Source organism: Grammomys surdaster, unplaced genomic scaffold (assembly GCF_004785775.1).
Source record: "Grammomys surdaster isolate TR1022 unplaced genomic scaffold, NIH_TR_1.0 126391, whole genome shotgun sequence".
In the NCBI taxonomy this organism is placed as follows: Eukaryota; Metazoa; Chordata; class Mammalia; order Rodentia; family Muridae; genus Grammomys; species Grammomys surdaster.
The window spans coordinates 16,700,575-16,720,244 of record NW_021621185.1 but is presented as its reverse complement, the minus strand read 5'-3'; the positions used below and the strand labels follow the sequence as shown (position 1 = coordinate 16,720,244).

The 19,670-nt window shown below is 47.5% G+C and overlaps 1 protein-coding gene across 2 annotated transcripts in view; it reads right to left on the bottom strand.

Moving 5' to 3' along the window:
* The window catches only part of Lhfpl2 (LHFPL tetraspan subfamily member 2), a 135,201-nt gene that overhangs the window by 17,269 nt on the left and 98,262 nt on the right, over positions 1 to 19,670 (bottom strand). For both annotated transcript variants that reach the window (XM_028760203.1, XM_028760202.1), the window contains exon 3: positions 60 to 669. In XM_028760203.1, the coding sequence (XP_028616036.1) occupies positions 60 to 468 (409 nt within the window). In that variant the 5' untranslated portion in view covers positions 469 to 669. The remainder of the gene's footprint in view (positions 1 to 59; positions 670 to 19,670) is intronic.

The following is a 19,670-nucleotide window of genomic DNA, read 5'->3' as shown; positions in this document are numbered from 1 at the left end:
GCAAGCAATAAATGCCAGGAGTCCCGAGCTCAGGCTCCTCCGCTTACCCCAGCACTCACCTGCGATTCCCTGCAGGAGCCCGCAGACGTTGAAAATGCTTTTTCTCATGATGCTTTGCACGCACATGGTGAAGACGGACACCAAGGCCACTACACAGAGAATGAAGATCCCCATGGCCAGGAAAATAGCGGTGGCCTTCCAGAAGCCGCTGGCTATCTCCCCGAAGCTCTTGGCGTAGGTCCCGCACAATGTGTCCCGAGGGACTTGCTGCATGGCAGGGGTGCGGATGCAGAGGATGCCCAGGTAGTGGGACTCGGAGTCCGAGCCTGCCTGGTCGTCGCCGCTGCGGGTCTTGGCTTTCCCGATCAGCCAGTCCGCGCTCATGAAGGCGACGAGCTCAGCAAAGGCCACGACGATACTCAGGAGGGTCCAGAGCATCGAGCGGCAGGTGACAATGACATGACACATATTGATGTTCACGGTGGGAAAGCGAGGCTGGAGTCCACCGGGTCAATCCAGAAAGACTGCTGTGAGTTGCGAGGAGGTCCGGGAAGGAAGTCTCGGCGAGGGTCGCTCAGTCCGGTCCCAGGCAGCAGAAGCAGTGAGGTCTGGATCCCGAGCTGACGGCATTCATACAGAGTGCTGAGTCCCAGCGGCCAGTAGCTTCACCTATGTCCAGAGAGGAGGAGGGTGAGAGGCGGGCCAGGCCCCGCCCCGCCCCGCGCCACCCCCACCCGGGACGCCCGCCACCATCCCGCCCACCTTCCCCCGCCCAGCCCCCCCCCCCGGGGGCCCGGGGCGCTTTCTGGTTGCCATTGTTCCCCTTTTTTTTTTTTTTTTTTTTTTTTGCCCCAACACTGAGTGGCGGGCGGTGGGGAACTTTATCAGGCTCCCACCGGCCCTCGGCTGGGACACTTGCTACCTAGGACGCTGCCCCAGCAGCCAACCGTTACGGAGAGATGCAGACGCGGCAGGCAGGGAACTTTGACTGCCCCTTGGAGAGTTTGTGAGGCAGTGGCCATGCTGTGCTCGCACAGACGCCAAGTTCTCCCAAACACCGCCAGTTTTAGCTATTTAATAGGAGAGAGTAAAAAACCTTCAACTGCCTGGAAATCAAATTACCGGCCAAGTATTTGGTTCCTAGCTGAGTAAAGATGCAAGGGGAAAGGATCCCGGGGAGAAAGGGTAAACAAGACATTGCTGCCCAAACTTATTTCCCATGCGTTCCTCACATTATTTTAGAGAAGTTAATTTATGTGAGTTAAAACTTTTCAAAAGGCCGTAACGAGGTCATGACTTGAGAAAATTATTCAAAATGGTACACTGAGGGCCATTAACTAGGTGTCATTACAGCTGGGTCCACTTGTTGACAACAGAAAGTTGTCCTTGAATGCATCTCTTGAATTGTCCCGATTCATCTCATGTCCCTTGGCCCGAGCCTTCATTCACCCCAGGTCTGGGACTCAACATCCCCATTGTTCCTGAGTTCACAGAGAGCTCATTCTGCTTCTGAGGACACATGACTTCATTACCAGAGGACTCTGCCCCAGTGGCTCAACCCTCCTTCAGAGCCTGAACCCTTCCTCCATCAGAGTTGGCACTGCTGGTCTGCAGCCCCAGCTCACCATCCCTCTCCAAGGTCAGGCCGGATCATGCAGCTTGTATCTGACATCTGGGCATATGGCCCTGCTCTGAATGATTCCATCTCATTAACCGAGGTCATGCCAACGCCATGGGGACTACAAAGAGCCCCTTGAATGCTGGGCTTGGGTGAGGCAGGCAACTGTGGAAGAGGGAGGCAAATGTGGCAATAGCAAAGTCCAGTGTCAAAGCTCAAAATGGCGGTCAGTGTACCACACACCAGCACTCTGCCGGCTGGCTGACACTGCAGTGAGCGGTGACAGTACTCATCACATGAAATATGTATTTAAATTGCATCACAATAGTCACATGGGATGTGATTAAGACGAAGTCTGTACAATACTAACAACGACACTGTGTTTAGTAAGCTGCCAGGCTGTGTCACACTTGGTTAAGGGAGGAGGTCATGTGTTCCATTAAAAACACTTGGATTCCCTCAGATCTGGGTTCTAGAGCCAGGTCCACCACTGCCTGGCACTGTGGGTAAGTAACTTCTCAGTGTGTCTTCAGCTACAACCTACACAGCGACTGCTAGGCTGCCCCTCCCTCATGAGACAACTGTAAGAGATAAACACAAGCCTGATAAAGTACCCTGTACGGCACTGGTTTCAGCAGGGATAGTCACTTGTGTCTAACTAAGCCTGTCTGGTGAGCTTTTCAAGAAGCACGTGGACCTCATTTTGTATTTCTGCATTGCCTACACCAGACTTCCAAATCCAACTGGAGAGAAAAGATTAGCACTAAGCACAAACACAGGTGTCACTCCCAAGGACTTCTTAACCAAAGGCTGTGGAAACAGAAAAGCCTTCTGAGAAACAAACGGTTCACAGGGATTGGCTATAATGACACCGACTGTTTATAATCCGGGCTGGAGGAGACCTGCAAAGGAGCCAGGAGGGCTCCCTGGAGGCAGCAGTTGCCCAGTCTGTTATAAGTGGAGAGACCTCTGGAGAGCCCCTCCCCCCAGCTGTTTAAAAAACCAACTTGCTGTTACTTCCAGCCTGTCCCCATCCTTGTCCCTCTTCTATTTAAAGTGGCTTTTCAGACTATACGTATGTGTCCCCTTGCTGAACTGCAGGTCTCTGTCATGTTCTCTCTCGGTGGCAATTCGGAGTGTCAGCTGTGCTCTCGGTGAGGAGTGTGAAGAGAAAGAAAGGCTGCGAGGAACTTCAGGCCTTGGGGTTGGTAAATGGTCCATGCCAAAGTCAAGGCAATTACAATCTTATGAAATAAGGCATTTTCCCTGCCTGTAACCAAAGAACACTTCCCTCCCCAAAAACAAAGTCCCATGTTTGTAACAGAATGGCTGAGATGAAAACGCTGCCGTTATTTTGAACCGGGAGATAAGGCCCATGGGTCCCCAGCACGTTTCCTAACTGCTACATCAGAGGATGTCATGATAGTCTAGGCTGACTAACTAACAAGGCAGTTTCCCCAGATGGGTAAGTCATGCTAGCTGGACAAGGGAAAGCCTGGGAACGCAGCAGGGGACTTGACTAGGCTGTGTTCTGAGAAGAGGCTCCATTTGGCTAAAGGCACTGACAGGCAGGCACCTGCTGAGACAACCTCACAGTGTCAAAGGGGAAATAGATCTTCATTATAGATCTCTGTGAACCACAGGGCCAGGCTTGGTACTCCTCAGCAGGGGCCTCTCCTTGGTTAACTGCCATTTCAGCCCCCACACTCCCTCATAAACCACCTGGGAAAAAAGCCAACAAATTCATTTCCAGTCAGGAGACCTGACCTTACTGTCACAGGCACAGTGATTGTGTGTCACCTGGAGAGCCTGTTACAGAAAATGTTACAAAATTGTCATGAAAAGCCCATTAAAAAACCTTCTGGGAGAGGAAGGGAGACTAAGTGGAGAATGACACAAGATTATCTTCCCGTTATCCAAACAGAGAGCAAGGAGGTGGTCATGGTGGTATACAGTCTTCACGACCCCTAACTGTCCAAGAGAGAAGTTCGGAGCTAGGTGTGTGCCGTAGAACATAAGGCCTCTGTCTTTTCCAAGTTCCTATTGTCAGAAGGGAACAAAGTGCACACAAAACCGGAATCAGGCCGTGCCCGTTGGCCAGATTTCTTAGATTACTGGAACATATACCAAGGAACAAAGTTCATCTCCACTGCGAAGGTGCAGGAAAGCTGGAGCTGTCAATCAATGCTGCATCCCATCTTACCCTCCCAGCTTGGCAAAGAAGCAACAGGGGAAGGGGGCGAGGTCAGAGTCCTTACTCAGCTTACACCTTATTATTGTATTATAATCACATTGAACACAGACGTAAAGAGTCAAGAATAAGCAAGGAACAGCTACGTACCCAACACCAGAGTCAACAGTTTCTGCTAACATTCCCCCTTATTGTTTTCTATTCTAAAGCATACATACACGTTTTTTGAGCCATCTGCAAATGGTGTGTCTAATAGTTCATCCCTAAATGCTTTAGCACAGACCTCCTAAAATAAGGGCATTTCCTCGCACAGCTACAAGACAATCAATTCACTCAAGAAAACTGCCTACTCGTATCCAACGCCTCGTCCACCCTTTGCCAAGCCTGCTCCATTTTTAGTTTGATTCCTCCATCTTAAAGCTGTGACTCAATTGAGGCTCATGAATTGCATTTGGTTATTTCTAGATAACAGCTGTCTTTCATCCCTAACTACCCACCCACTCCACGTCCCCTGAAGATGCTAGGACAGTTATCTTGCTGAGGACCCAATAACCTGAGGTTTTTGACTCTTTCTCCTTGTTCCTTAAGCTTGTTTTCCACAGTCTGTGTCACAGAGATGGATGTTCACTCCAAGGAGTCCAGTGTGAGCATTTCCCGTGAGCATCTTTCGGAGGTGATGTGTTTAATCCCTGCCGCTTACTTATCTGGGAGGAAAGGACTCAGACCTCAGGACCAGAACAACTTTCTGCATATCCATTTCACAAAAACTCAGACATACACAGACATACTGTGCCCAGGGTTCTCTCTAGCTGACAGAGAACTCAAATCTGTAAAAACAGATGGGAGACAGGCTAAGGGGTTGAGGATGCCCTTGGCAGATCCTGCTGCTGAAGTTGGGAAGCTCCAGTCTAAGAGATGCCACTTTGAAACCGGGAGGGATGCTTCTTCTCAGCACTGAGTTCTGCCTCTCCTTGTGACACAACCATGTTTTGTTTATAACCTATAAAAATTTAGAAAGACCAGCAGACCTAAGAAGGGAGATAAACTCCAAATGGGGAATTTACTTGAATCGAGAAGATACACGTTACATAGAGAAAGACGTTCCTGGAACCAGGAAGGTCATAATTTAACAGCAGCCTGGAGATCCCAGGCCATCCAGAGACGCTACTGGAAGAGGACAAACTTGGTGTCATCTGACATTGCTGTCTGCCCACCATGCCCCTTAACTAACACTATCATACTGGGCGAAGGGCATGCATACCACATGATGGGGTGATGCAGTGCTTTTCAAAGCTTCATACACAAATCTTGGACCAGCTCAGGTCTGTCAATCAAAAGCTGTGGTCTCAGAGAGGCTGCTTGCATTTAGCCTCTGCATGTCTGGCTTCCTCATCCCCCAGAAGAGAACAGTGCCCTGCTTCCCACGGCTGCAGTGAGGAGTAAGATGTGGGCATCCGAATGATGCCGAGCACATCATCCAATCCACAGAGCCAGGATTACTCACTGCTACCACAGGATTAACGTAACATGTGGGGAATGGGGAGTACTCACAAATATCAGCTTGGGTGGGAAGTGGGGGGGGGAAAGCAGGGATCCTTTTGTTTTAACATCCTACTGAGACTACAGGGACCCCCAGGCTCCTGTTTTGTGATACAACCTGAAGATGAGGAAAAGAAAAAACTCTAGAAAGTGCAAAAGGAAGGCAAGGATCAACCAATCAGTGGGGCAAAAGGAAGTGGCCCCAGGTCAGACCTCAGGTAAAATGGATGACCCGGTCTTAGCTGAGGAACCTGCTTAGTACAGATTCTGTAAGGATGCTCCTGATTCCAGCTTTGGCCTCTGAGGGACTGAAGATGGATGGGTCCCTGGCTAGGGTGGCCCTTTGGGAGCTTTATAGAAAAAGAAATACCATGCAGGTTTCAAAGCACAAAGCTTAGGTAATTTACACTGAAAATACCAAACGGGGGTGGTGTGTGTGTTTTTCTGCTGTATGAACTGTAAGTAAGGTGTAGGTATAGAAGAATAAAATATTAAATTAATAATATAAGGTCCAAATATCAGTAAATTTACTACCTTGATCTGGGGGAGCACATCTAATCATGTACTTCAGAGAAACTATTTATTATTTCTGTATTATTGCCATCACCCCTAGACACAGGAATCTCACAAAAGTCTTAACAAACTGCCCTTCAGCCCCAGGTCTTCTGCAAGCATGAGACAGTTGGATAAAGCCAACTGCATGTGAGTTTGCTTTTGAAAGTGAAGAAGACCCTCCTCTACCTTGAAGGATGGTCCCTGGCTAAGTCTCCATCTCTTAGTAGGGACAAAGGCCTGAGCTCCCACAGGGAGGTGTTGGGGGACCTGCGTCTCTAACCAGTTCTCACATTCCGTCATAGTTTATGAAGACAAAAGGGTGTGACCCAGTGTGATCAGGACACAGCCAGTGGCCAGCCACCTGTTCTCTGTCCAGCTCGGGATGGCTCTCAAGTTGATGGGAACAAGGGATTCCGGCAGCAGAGCAGCTGTTCTCCAGCAAATCCTGGGACAGCAAGAGAGCTAATGCCTTAGATTTAAGGCCAAAACTCGTAGAAATGCAAAGCACCTTGCATGGGCTGCTGTTATCTTCAGATTTTAAGATACAAACAGAGGTAGTTTCTTACGCTTTTGCTCTGATGAACCCAAAGACCATGCTGGGTACAGAAAAATGGGTGTCCTGACTGTTAAGGGATCAAACGCATCAGCACGTGCTGTGTTCTTTGTGCTCAGTGCCTACCAGCTTTGGTCAATAAACTTCATCAGCTCCTAGGACAGGCATCTCCTCTTCCCATCTCTGATCCTCTGAGAAGACGCTGACGCTGAGGTTCTCATCTCACCTGGGGTGACTGTGCCCTCCCAAGCAGCGGTATGTGCCAATATCTAGATGCACTATTGCCTGTCACATCTTTTGGGAGAGAGGTGTATACGCTACTCTTTTCTCAAGGACCACAGATACTATTAGGTGTCTTACAAGGACAATAAAGATATCCCAGATGTCAGAGGTCTAGATCATGTACGGTGTAACTTAAAATAGATTTCTAACACCAGTGCACTGCATTTCAGTGGTATCCCCTGTTCTACAACCTAGATAGACACAATGCTTACCACACTCAATGTGTTTCCAGTTGGGCTTCTAAATTTTTGAAAAGGCCATGTTAATCTATATGCTTGAGAAACAGGTTGGCAGGAGGGTAGAAACTGTCTTACCAGGAAGGACTGCCAAGGACTAGGGCTATGCACCCTGCCTCTGCTTTCCATGGGTCACACACTAAAGTTAGCTTTTGTTTTCAGTAATCACTATCCTGCAAATGGAAAAATGGAGCTTCCCCAAGGCAAGCATGGGTCACACTCCTATAATCCCAGCACTCAGGAGACTGAGGCAGAGATAATTAATCTGAGACCACTCTAGACCCAGACAGATGGGGACAGACAGACAGACAGACAAACAGACAGACAGACACACACACACACACACACACACACACACACACACACACACACTGGTATCCCTAGACCTACCATGGAGAATCACCTGCATATTTTAAACTTCCTCTCCCCTGTTCTACATATGCCCATTTAAACTCTTAGGAAGGTGGGTCTCCCTCAGGGCTTTGGCTGCTGTGTCTGTCAGAGAGCAGGACTGACTGAGCAAACCAGCCTTCCAGGCAGACAGTCAAGCATGACTGGGCTGGGGGCCTCTGCACTGCCCCTGTGCCTTCGTGGGTCCAAAGCTACTTTTGGTTTGTTAATGAAGTAAAAAGTTATTTCCAAGAGGTGCCTTTTTATGCCCTCATTCTATATCATTTAAAACCACAGGTATTTTTCTAATTTATAGTGCATTCTGTGTCAGGCCAAAGTCCTAATGTGGGTTCAGGTGTCATTCCAGGATCAATAGGAAAGAAACAGACAAAAGGTCACAAGGACAGGGAGATCGAGAACTGGGGAATCAACTCTGGGGCAGCAGAGGGGATGCTCCAAGCAGCACCCCCACTCCGTCCTACCCTTCACCCCACTCCTGTTCAAGCTGTTTCAGTCCAGAGTCCATGATGTCCATGATCCTACAAGAAGAGACCAATAGCTCATCTAAGGGACAGCTGGGCAGCTCTGTGCCCAGGGAACTCTGACATCATATGCACAGCAACTGCAGGCTCTTCCGACCCCTTCTGTGTGCAGGCAGAAAGAAACACCACTTGTTCAGCCACAGTGCCATCAGCCAGGGCCCGCCCAGCCATTTCACAAGCCCCAAACAAGATAACCAGAGAGGATTATGCCATCTGTTGTTTCTGAGACTCTCATACAACTTCAGCAAACACCAGAAAATCTAAGGATCAACTAGAACAAGAGCCACTCCCTGCCTGGAAGCTTCTTGAACAGCTCCCACAGAAGATGACACTGTTGTCTCATGCAGTCCCGTCTCTCCTGGGAACTGCATTTTTCCAGCCCATTGACTGACTGCAGGGCTTTGCCTTCTAACTTGAGGGATTCCCAATCTATAGCTTACCAGCTTCCCTTTCCCTTTGCTATGACATCAGAGACCCCTCCACTGCTGTGTCCCTGACAACACGAATCAAGGGAACAGAAACCCTCTATGAGCATGTGATGGTAACAAAACCAAACCTCGGCTGTAACCAGGCTGAGATTTCAGGGCCACAGCAAACACCTTTACAGTCCGCCTGTCTTTCCATTCACCGTTCTTCTGGGAGCTATCACCGTGGGTGGATCAGTTATGGCCACCTCCTCCCCCTGCAGTCAGGGCTATGACTAAGAAGCTTGCTTCTTGTACTCACAGGTAGGGGGCTGTGTGCTTGTCTCAAGGGCAAGGGCCCCCTCCCTGAGAGCAGCTCCAAAGACAACTCAGGGACCATTTGGTACCAGGTGTTAGCACAGAACAAAACTGTAGGGTGTCTCAGAGGCCAACCTCCAACATGGAGCAGGCAAATCTTTCCTAGGATTGAGGACAGCTGGGACAACGAACAGAGGGAGGTAAGAAGTCACCAAGGGGGGGCAAAGACAACTTAGATGACAGAATAGGGGGACAGCCATAGGGCAGCATTCGGGAGAGTGACAAGCTGATCCCTGGGTAGAGATTGACTATGGCCACACACCCCAGTTCTCCACCTCTATCATTATACCCTAATAACCCCTCTGAGAGGACCGTCATTTGAGAGGTCAGGGTGAGGACTACGCATGTGTGCTGACATGGTGTCTTCCATATGCCGACTTTCATCACCCCACAAAGTTATTACACTGAGAACAATTTTAATCTGGCCATTGTCTCCTTTTACATTGTCCCCTGTTTGCTTAAGACAGTAATTTGATATAACTCTATCAGCTCAACACTACTAATAGAGAAAATGTTAGTTTGGACGCAAGCACAGATAATTAAAAATTCTTCTCTTCCATCGTCACTGCCTGATACCGGACAAAAGCAAGCTGAAGTAGTTAACATGCAGTCTGGCCTTAGAGCCCAGGTCCCTGGTGTAAGTAGAAGTCTCTCTCTAAAGTCGCAAAGGAAGTGGGTGGTGGAGGTGCTCACCAGCACTCGGGAGGCAGAGGCAGGCAGATCTCTGTGTCCAAGACCAGCCTGGTCTACAGAGTGAGTTCTAGGACAGCCAGGGCTATACAGAGAGACCCTGTCTTGAAAAACCAAAAGCAGGACAGGAGGAAGGGAGAGTGGTAAAGGGGACAGACCCACAGCCATGACCCACAGCTTCCAGCGGGAACACCATTTCCCCCTGCTTTTTCCTGGGGGGCAGAGGCAGGAGCAGCCTTAAACACAGCACAGTCCTTGACCTGGACCCCAGTAAGGCAAACATGCCAAGCGTACCCCAGCGCCACCAGCCTCAGTAAGGTCACTTACAAACCCTGTGTAAGGAGCACATTTCTAATCATCAGCAAATTGGACCTGATGGTATAAGACGCCCTCAGGGACAATGCTAGTGGCTATTTACTTTTTCATAAAAAAAACACAACAACACAACAACAACAAAAAACAAAAACAAAAATAAAAAACAAAACAAAAAAAAGAAAGAAAAAAAAAGAAAAAGAAAAAAAACCCTTCAATTCTTTGTCTGAGGTCACTTGTTTCTCACCAGTAGGACAGAGCAGTAGTAGAATGTGACAAAGCCACCGGCTGACGTCTACTCTCAGCTCAGGTCCTGCTTCTGAGCGTGTTGCTGAAATGCTGTTTCTCCTTTACTTCTCATTTACATGGGCACCGGCTTTTTACCTCCAACAACACAAACTCTGGCCTCAGATCCAAGCGGCCTGCCTCGTAAGTCCCCACTCCCAAGATCCAGCAAGCTCTGTGAAGTTTTGAAAGCAGCCCAAGTCTTGTGTGCTGAACACACGTGCAATAAAGAACAAACACATAGCAAGATGTTACGCGTGAGGCTCGGTGCTCTTACGTATGTACTGAAAGTCTCCTCTCCAATAGTTTTCTGTCAGAGATTTAACATCAATAAAAAAAAATTCAGTGATAAGGTATGGATGGATATGCCATATTGGAATCTACTAGATATGCTCATTAAAATATATAGAAATATTCGAGGGCTACATATATACAAATATTTGTGGTGTACAGATGTGTAAACCTCATACACACCCAGCTTATTAAACATGGTATGTGGCAATGATTTCATAATTAGTGGTCCGACCTATGTAGCATTTTTCAACTTTCCCTGATAAGAGCTACTAATCTCAAACCATCAACAAAGAAAGTTTAAATTTTCTTTATTAACTAAAGAAGAATCCCCAGATAGGATTCAATGCATCTTTTAAGAACAGATGACCTTAAGAACACAATTAGGCTTAAGTGTAAACTTGGAAGGATACCCACTTTTTGAGAGAACACTATACTACATTGGATACATGGCTCAGAAGTTTCACCTACTTGCTGACCCAGAGCAATCCTTAAGGTCACACAGCATCCTTGGCCTTCAACACTGGCTGGCCTAAGGGCTGGGGAATGCACTACGGGCAGAGAAAGCCCTGCCCAGCGTTCCCACCTTCCTTGGGGCAGCCTAGGTCACTGCAGGCTTGGAGTTCAAGAGCACCCTGGGCACACAGCCCTCCCAGGCCCTCTTTGGAAACCCGTGACCCATGCACAGATGACCCAGTGTCCTCTTTGTGGGAACAGGGGCCTCTTATCACAGCCCCTCATAACAATGAACTGTAGCAGGGGTGAGGTTTGTGACAGAAACAAACAGCTGGGAAGGCTTGGGCAGAAAGGGCCTTAGGCACAGTTTTTTGGGAGAAACACCTCCTAGTCCTGTCCCTGGGACAGCCTGGTCACCGGAAGGACCACGGAACAAGGCAGGCAAAGAGGAAGATAACCCCTTTGAAGTTACAGATGTAGTACTGTGGACTCACAGGCTTCCAGCAGGATCAACCATTTGCTTTCTAGCACAATCCAGGGCAGAATGGACAGTACCCCAAGAAGTCATCTATCCCCATTCTGGCTAAAGTGTGTTTGTGTGTGTGTGTGTTTTTTCTCATGCATGTGTGATCTTTACACAAGCCATGATCACCTGGGAAGAACATCAATGGAGAAGATACCTCACTCAGTTTGGGCAGGAGGTAAGTCTGTGGGGCATTTTATTGGCTAATGATTGATGGGGGAGGAGGGTCCACCCACTCTGGGCAGTGCCACCCCTGGCCAGGTGGTCCTGGGTTGAGTATTCAAAGAGGTGGAGCAAGTCAGTAAGCAGCCCTCTTCCTTAGCCTCTGCCTCAGTCCCTGCTCCTACTTCCCTCAGTGATGGTGTGTGACCTAAGAGTCGTAAGCTAAAGGAAACTGTTTCCACCCAGGTTGCTTTTGGTCATGGTGTTTATCACAGCAATTGAAACCAAACTAAGACACTCCACAATGAGAGAGAACGACAAGGGAAGACAGCCCAGCGACAAGCTTCACCTTGATAAGAATCCTTTCCTCATCCCCAAGGAAATGAGGATGAAGGAAATAACCAGCTCACGTGGCTTGCAACACCAGGCAGATCGAGAGCCAGGGATAACTGTAAGTAATGTTCCACAGAAGGAGTCAGCAAAGAAAATGGAACTGTGCTCTAGTTAGGTTATGAAAAAGAACACAGGCTGGATGCTGTGCCCATTCATCACAGTAGCATCAGGACCAGACTCAGTCAGGAGTCAGACTGGACACTTGGATCCAAGTTCTACCGCTGTCTAAGTGGTGTCCCTGGCCATGGTCATGCCCCTTTCCCTACTTCCTTGTTGTAAAGTATGCTAATACTAGAACCTTTGAAACAGAGACGTTGTGAGGACCAATTCTATAACTAGCAACAAGCTTAGGACAGAACCCAGAACGAAGCCAGTCCTCCATGATGGGGATCCTACCTTCTAGAATAAGAACCAGCAGCCTTGCTTCCACCCGGTGTCTCAAAGTCTACATCTGAGTCATGCCAAGGCATCCTTCTGTGATGGGCTCATTGGTCTGAAGGTGCCTAGCTTCATATTCAAATACTAATTTCTGTGTAAACAAAGTCATATGACTCAAACAGTATAGCCTGGAGTTGGTGCAGTTTCACCTCTATAGCCCACACCCTATCACTAACTAGCTTTGTGTTGCCCAGCAACAAGTTTCACCTTGATAAGAATAATTTCCTCATCCCCAAGGAAATGAGGATGAAGGAATAACCAGCTCACGTGGCTTGCAACACCGGGCAGATCGAGCCACGGATAACTGTAAGTCCTGCTCCACAGGACGAGTCAGCATTGCATATTGGCCAACATTTATTTTCCAGTGACTTTTCTCCATGAGGCAAAACCCATCTGCCCTTATGAGAAATTGATGGAAGTCTGTCTTATGGCAAAATAATTGGTGGAGAGGACTAGGCAGGAATCCAGGGAAACAAGAGTCCAGTCCTAGGCATGTGACCTTGTACTACTCCCTTGAGGAAGGTGACTTGGTGGGACCCCTCACCCCTACTTTTTACTTATGTCAAGCACATGACTACCTCTGACCACCTTCTCCAAAGGACACAGGCTCTCCTGGCACAAAGGGCTCATAAAGGCTGGTTATAAGACACGTTAAACTTGACAAAAGCGGTCGAGGCCACACTGACACAGAGCAGATAAACTGTAGGGTGCTACACAGAAACTGCCCAAGAGCCATGGCCAGAGGATGTAAGTTAAGACCAGCTCCCTTTCCTGATCTCTTTTTGTGGGTGTGAGACCCAATTCTAACTTTCACTCTTGGGAATACAGTAGAACAGGCCATAGGCCAACCTTTAGGCTAATAGCTAAAGGCAAGGTCCCCTTTGCATTCGGCATCAAAGACAAACGTGGCAACTGCTCAGATCTGACAAGCCTTGGTCCTAAAGGAGACCCTTCCTTCTTGATGTATCTTTGCTTACAAGTCCAGAAGATGAAATGCATGGAATGATGAAGAAGCTAATACAGAGCAGGCAGGGCAGCATAGAACGGTACCATCTTCTTCTTTTTCAGGTTTATTTGCCTGGTGATGGGAAGATGGGTAGACTTGAAAGTTTTGTTTTTAAACGTTTGGTCACAGGCAGTATTTTACAAGCTTTGATAAAATAGATCCCGTTAACATGCTGATCCTGAATGGCATAGGCCAAGGGATATAGGCTCTGGCAAGATCAATTACTATTGATCTGAGAAAATAAAGATCTGAGAAGATAAAGCTCTGTCCCCACCCTGTTGAGTTTCCCGTCGCCAATCTTCCTGACCTTTGCTGCGGGTGGCACTTATAATACCAAGAGCTGACCCATATTAGGGTTTGTGACATCATGGGATGGGGAAGTGGGAACTGAGGCCTTTGGGAGCTGTTAAGTGTAGGGAGTAACTGATCCCACGTCTGCCGGAAGAACCGAGGGCTAAGACTCCTTCAGCATGTCCAGGTAATGGATGTCTGAAGCGAGGGACGAGGCCACATTCACACTGCAGAAGAGCTCGCCACGTCCCCTGTACTTGATCATTTCCCTCCTCATTAGATCCTGCTCCTTCTAGGAATCCTGTTCACTAAGCAACTCCTAACGAGGTCAATCAATTCTCAGGGAGACTCTCGGTGCATTCTCCCTGTATGGGAGAATTCATAGTACAGAGCCTTTGTTGAGCTTTGTACTGTGATAGCCACAGCTTATTGAGCCACACCCTGAGGTTCTACAGAGGTGAGGCCTGGCAGGAACCTAGACAGCCCGAAATCCCATACACACTGGGACTGTTCAAAGTCCAGAGAAATGAGTGTGGGCAAAGGGGCAAAGGGCAAGTGGGGAGACAGACCTATCCTCCTTCCGCCCTGGAGGAACCTGGGAGCTGTCATGAGATCTGTCAGGAATGTACCCAGAGTCTGAGCAGGGCGCGGGGAACTCTGGGTGGTGCGGGGGAAAATCCCACGGAAAGCATGAAGAGGCGCTGCTAGGAACATGCTTGCTGGGAAGTCAAGTGATGGTTAACTGCAGGAGGGAAGTTACAGCTGGAGAAGAGGAGGGCATTTTCCAGCTCCTATTGGGCAACCCTGGAAGGCTGTGTAAACCCTCCCTTCTCAAAACTGTCAAAAGGGGTGAGCTCTGCCCACGTCTTAAACTCAGAGCAGAATAAGTCGGTGTGCATGTGTGCATAAATATAGTAGGTAGACACGGGATATTTGCTACTTAACATGATGCATTTTAAATGAAATCACAACTGTGCATTCCCAAAGCTCCTTTTACCCATTCCTATTCACTTTTTTAACTCACAGAACCATCTTTGCACTGATTTTCAAGAGCCAGGGCAGCCTCTACGTAAGCCCAGCTCTCTGATTGAAATCCTGTCAAGAAAGAAGCTCCCAGAGAGCACTGGGGGGGATCTAGGGGGGAGTCAGGCAGTTTGAAGAGAAAACAGGCCATGATGGCTATGGGGCCTGAATGTGGGTGACTTAGGCAGGTAGACTGACACTTGACGCACAGCATAGAGGCCTCGGTACAGACTGAACTTGTAACCATCTCAAAAGGATTGTAACTGACAGAACAGGTACTCACTACACATGGCTCAGACAGATGACCCCACCAGGGGATGACTTAGTGACTGTAAGTCCCTTTGCAGTCAGTCCATCCCCAGTGACCTCTCAGCTTTCTCCACAGGCACCCTACTCCTCTATCCTAATTAAAACAAAGTTGAAGGGGCCTCTGATCTTCCCCAGAAGCCACATGACCAGCTCTGTGAGGGAAGCAGTAGACTAGGATCTCAGTTCTGATGCAGTGGGTTTTTTTTTTTTGCAGACCACATTTGCATACCACAGAGGAGCTTTCCAAAGCCTGGTCATGTGCCTGGTTCCAAGGCATGGCCTAGGTAGCAAAATGACAGCTCTCCATCCTCAAAGGGGTTCAAGCATAGTGATAAAGCAGCTGGGGGGAGGGGGAGTTACAGCCTAGAGCTACCCACGTTCTGTTTTATCTGAGGTAGGGAGAGATTACAGACAGCAAATGTTGAGTGAACACTCTGTTAGGAGTTAGGAAGCCAGAAGACCTGGGGAGGAGGAAGGAGAGGAGCCATAGTGTAGGGGGCTGCATATGTGTTTAGGATTGGTGATGTTATCTTCTATTGTGATAGGAGGGACTATAATACTTATCTATATAAAAGTGATAAGGGCTGGAGAGATGGCTCAGCGGTTAAGAGCACTGACTGTTCTTCCAGAGGTCCTGAGTTCAATTCCCAGCAACCACATGTTGTCTCACAACCATCTGTAATGGGATCTGATGCCCTCTTCTGGTGTGTCTGAAGACAGCTACAGTGTACTCACATACATAAAATATAAATAAATCTTTTTTAAAAAAGGGACAAGTTCCAGATTTGGATGAATGGTTAAGAACGCATGTTTCTTTTGCAGAGGACGCAGGCTGGGTTTCCAGAACCTACACGGTGGTTCACAACCATCTATAGTTAGTTATAGCTCCAGCGCCCCTGACACTGACTGCTTACCTCCACTGCAGCAGGGATGCAAGGGACAGCTAGACACCAGAGAAAGCAATGATCACAGAGGCTGCTCAGGGCTGGGCTGCCAGACTCGTGCACATACGTACTTGCAGTCACTCAAACATGTAAAATAAATCAATCTAAAACTAACTAACTAACTAACTAACTAACTAACTAACATTTTTTAAAATGACAAGATCAGATACTCATTTTTAAAAATTACCTTTAGGGTACTTGAAAGTGTTTGTCAAGTGACAGAAGGAAGAAAACCCTCCTATGGCAAGTATGTCTCTGTGTGTGCCTTTGAGTGTGTCCACATACAAGCAGTCATTTTCATACAGGCACAGTCAGATTCCAGGGAGAGCAACAATCTGTGGGCTGCTCAGGGCTATGCTTGCAGGCTCTGGGTAGCTACTGACAACAAGGAACAACCTGGAGGGTGGTGTCAAAAAGCTCCTACTGTGGTCAGGGAAATAAACCTAAGTTCTTTGCTCCTTGCAGCAGAGAGGGAGGCTCCAGAAATGTTCAGGATGGACAGTTAGATGTGAGGGCTAACTGCCACAAAAGTTGCTGGGCAGGGAGTCAAGGATGACACCTGGATTTCTATGTGACTACTTCCTAGGGATAAGCAACATGCTTGAGAGGACACAGTCCATGTCAGCAGGAGCTGGAGAGACCTGAAGGTCGACCTGAGTCAGACACTCAGGAGAGACACAAACTGTTGGGAGTGAGGAAAGCCAAGGGGATGAGGGAGCTCGGTCACAGCGACAATAAGAAGATAGAAGGCTAGAGATGGAGCCTGGGGTAGCCCCAGCTCAGATCACGCAAGGGACCAGCCAGAGAGACCAAGGAGGCCCGAGGGGAAAAAATAAGGGAGTTCGGTGTATTCTGGAAGGAGAAGGCAGACTGGGGTGAGGGAGGTGTGCAGCAATGGGTAGCAGAGACCAGAGGCCATCCCAACATCTGTGTCCTATAACACAAAGCACTTTACCCTAAGAAGCACCAACGGGAATGACGAGCACGAATCAAAGCCAGCCTCACAGGGGCCTGGGACAGGCTTCAGAATGCCTTGTGCAGCATTTTAGCTTGACCCTCAATCTTTCACCTCCAAGTATTTAGCTAAAAAAGTCCCAAGGAGTGCTTTATCTGAGGCACCATTCCAGTAAGCGGGCATCACAAGGTCAAAATGAGGAAGAATGTGAACCGCACAATGGTGCAGATACTGCCGGGGGGCTCAGAGGGCTGCGGGGAAGGAAGCCAGCAGCAGGACAATGCACAGATGTCTACGCTTTGCAGCCAGGAGTTCAGACAAACAGGAAGACCTTCAACTTCTCCAACTGAGAAAGCTCGGTTCTGCCTGATGAGCAGAGGGGCCGAGCACATGACTGGGGCTCGCAAACAGAAGGATGTGATTAAAACTACACTCACACACAACCTACATTGAGCTCCTCTCAGAAAACCATAAGCCCAGCTCCACAGGGGCCTGGCCCTGCTCCTCATTACGCTCCTCAGCCTGGAGGCCTCACCCAGACTGTTCCTGGGGGCTGGGGGGAGCACATGGTCTGTAGGGCCATAGTTGTGACATCTACTCACAGGACCCAAACAAAGCCAAGACTTCAAATTTCACAATTCTAAACTTTCCTGCTGACATCTAACAAACAAGGAGTTATGCGTATGCAGCCCCTTGGTGGAAACCAAAGAAATCACAGCTGCCGTAATTACCCAAATAACATGCCCTTCCCAATACCTCTATCACAGCCGGAGGCAGCAGCACTGTTTGGACATTTCAAAAACTAAGGGTTGCATCATAGGGTTTGTAATTTTATACTTATATGTCTTTCCCTTGATAAGTAATTTTAATATATTTTATGACTATGCAAATATAGAGTATTTCTTGAAGTAATTAAAATTTCAGAATATTGTGTGGATGGTGTGCCCCTTGACTATTAAACGTGAATGCTCTGCTGCATTCTGTAGAACAGCCTTCCCAGCACTGCTTTTTTTTTTTTTTTTTTTTTTTTTTTTTCCACATGTGGCTGGGTAACCTTTGGCAGTGGGGCTTGGCCTGAACACGGACAGTGTTTAGCAGTGTGACCTCCAGCTCTGCTTTTTGCCACCAGTGCCCTCACAGATGTGTAAAAAGAAAGAAAGAGAGAGAAAAAAAAAGTAAAAGTCTTTACAGACATTTCACTAAGCCCCTGGAAAACAGATCTGCTACAGAAGATTCCACCTGAGATTAAGAAAGACACAGACTCTGGGGTGAGCTGAGAGTCAAGACCCAGCTCTGCTTCCTACTAATGCAACAAAGCCAAAGCAAGACAAGTAATAAATTGTCCCATGCCTGCATCTCTCTGGCTGTAAACTGGGGATGATACAGCTAACTTCATAGGGTGATCAGAAGATAAACAGAAGACACAGGCAAATGCTTTGTATATAGTACACGGTAGCAATGAAACGGATTAAAGAAGAGAGTCCTAGATCTGTGTCCCTGGAAGAACCTTTATCAACCACAAAGCAAACGGCTCACCCAGTTCCCATCTCTAGAGTCTGCACCAGGGGATATGCTTTAGACACATACACTTACTATACTAAGCTTGACAGAAATCAAGTTGTTTTAATTCTTTGAAGGGGAAAAAGGAGTAAAAAAAATAATACAATGGAAAAAATAGACACAGACCAAAGAAAAATATCCTGATGCAAAACAAGAAAAGGTCCAATTTTACACTCATAAAAAGTCATTTCAGTTACTAGCTAAAATAACCAGGCTGAATCCGGAGAGCAGCTAGGACAATAGAAGGTGGTGAGCATCTGAAGAGCCAGAGAAGCACACTGTAAAGCTAGAGACTGCTCCTGTAATAGCATGTACTTGATGCAGCCAAGAGGGAAAACAGTGTAATCAAACATCAAAGGAGGAGGGGAATGGAGACTCTGGCCAACAGCTGCCCCATGTCTTCCTCCTGTCAACTCAGCAATCTGCAGAAGTGGTAGATACCTAGAGTCCATTCCCCATTAAGAAAAAGGCTGAAAGCCTCCTTAGGCAGCCTCCCCTCCCAACCCCCCAACACTGTACTCCTCTATTGCCTAGTTGGGATCTAAAAAGTCCCACCTCATTGTCCCTTACCTCACCAGCCCCAGGCCTCCACAGGACACCAGACAGTGCTCTCCTCAGCTGTTTCACCTGTAGGCTGCATGCAGACAGAATCATCAGAACATAGGAGCTGTGAATATTTGCACCCAAACATCAAGTCTGGAAAACATTCCATGACTTTACCCAACAACTTCAGCCAGAGTCTAGAACTGTCCAAGAACAACAACAACAACAACAACAACAACCAAAACAAAAACAACCATCTTGAATTTCTACCTTAATGCAATACCAAAGGAAATTATCACCCAAATGAACCTTTCCAAGATATATCCTGCTAATTCAGTGGTTCTCAACCTATGGGTCTCGACCCTTTTGGGGGGGGTGTCACATATCAGATATTTACGTTATGATTCTTAACAGTAGAAAATATAGAGTTATGAAGAGGCAATCAATAATTTTATGGTTGGGGTCACCACAACATGAGGAACTGTATTAAAGATCTCAGTATTAGAAAGTTGAGAACCACTGCTCTTAAATAGTTAATGAAATACTCTCTTTACTGTTGTTTTTTCAATAAGCTCATATTATACACTTGTACATCACAGCACATGTAATTATTTGTTAAGGTATTCAGATGGACCATGTTTCTCTTTCCACGTTAAGCATCTGGTGTAAAGGAATAGATACATGTAAATGTAACACATGTAACAGGCAAAGATGTTAGACATCTGAAAAGCAAAGCAACATATATGTCCTTGACTAGAAAGATCTCCTTAGCTGTTCTGAGAAACTCCAGAAGGCTGAATA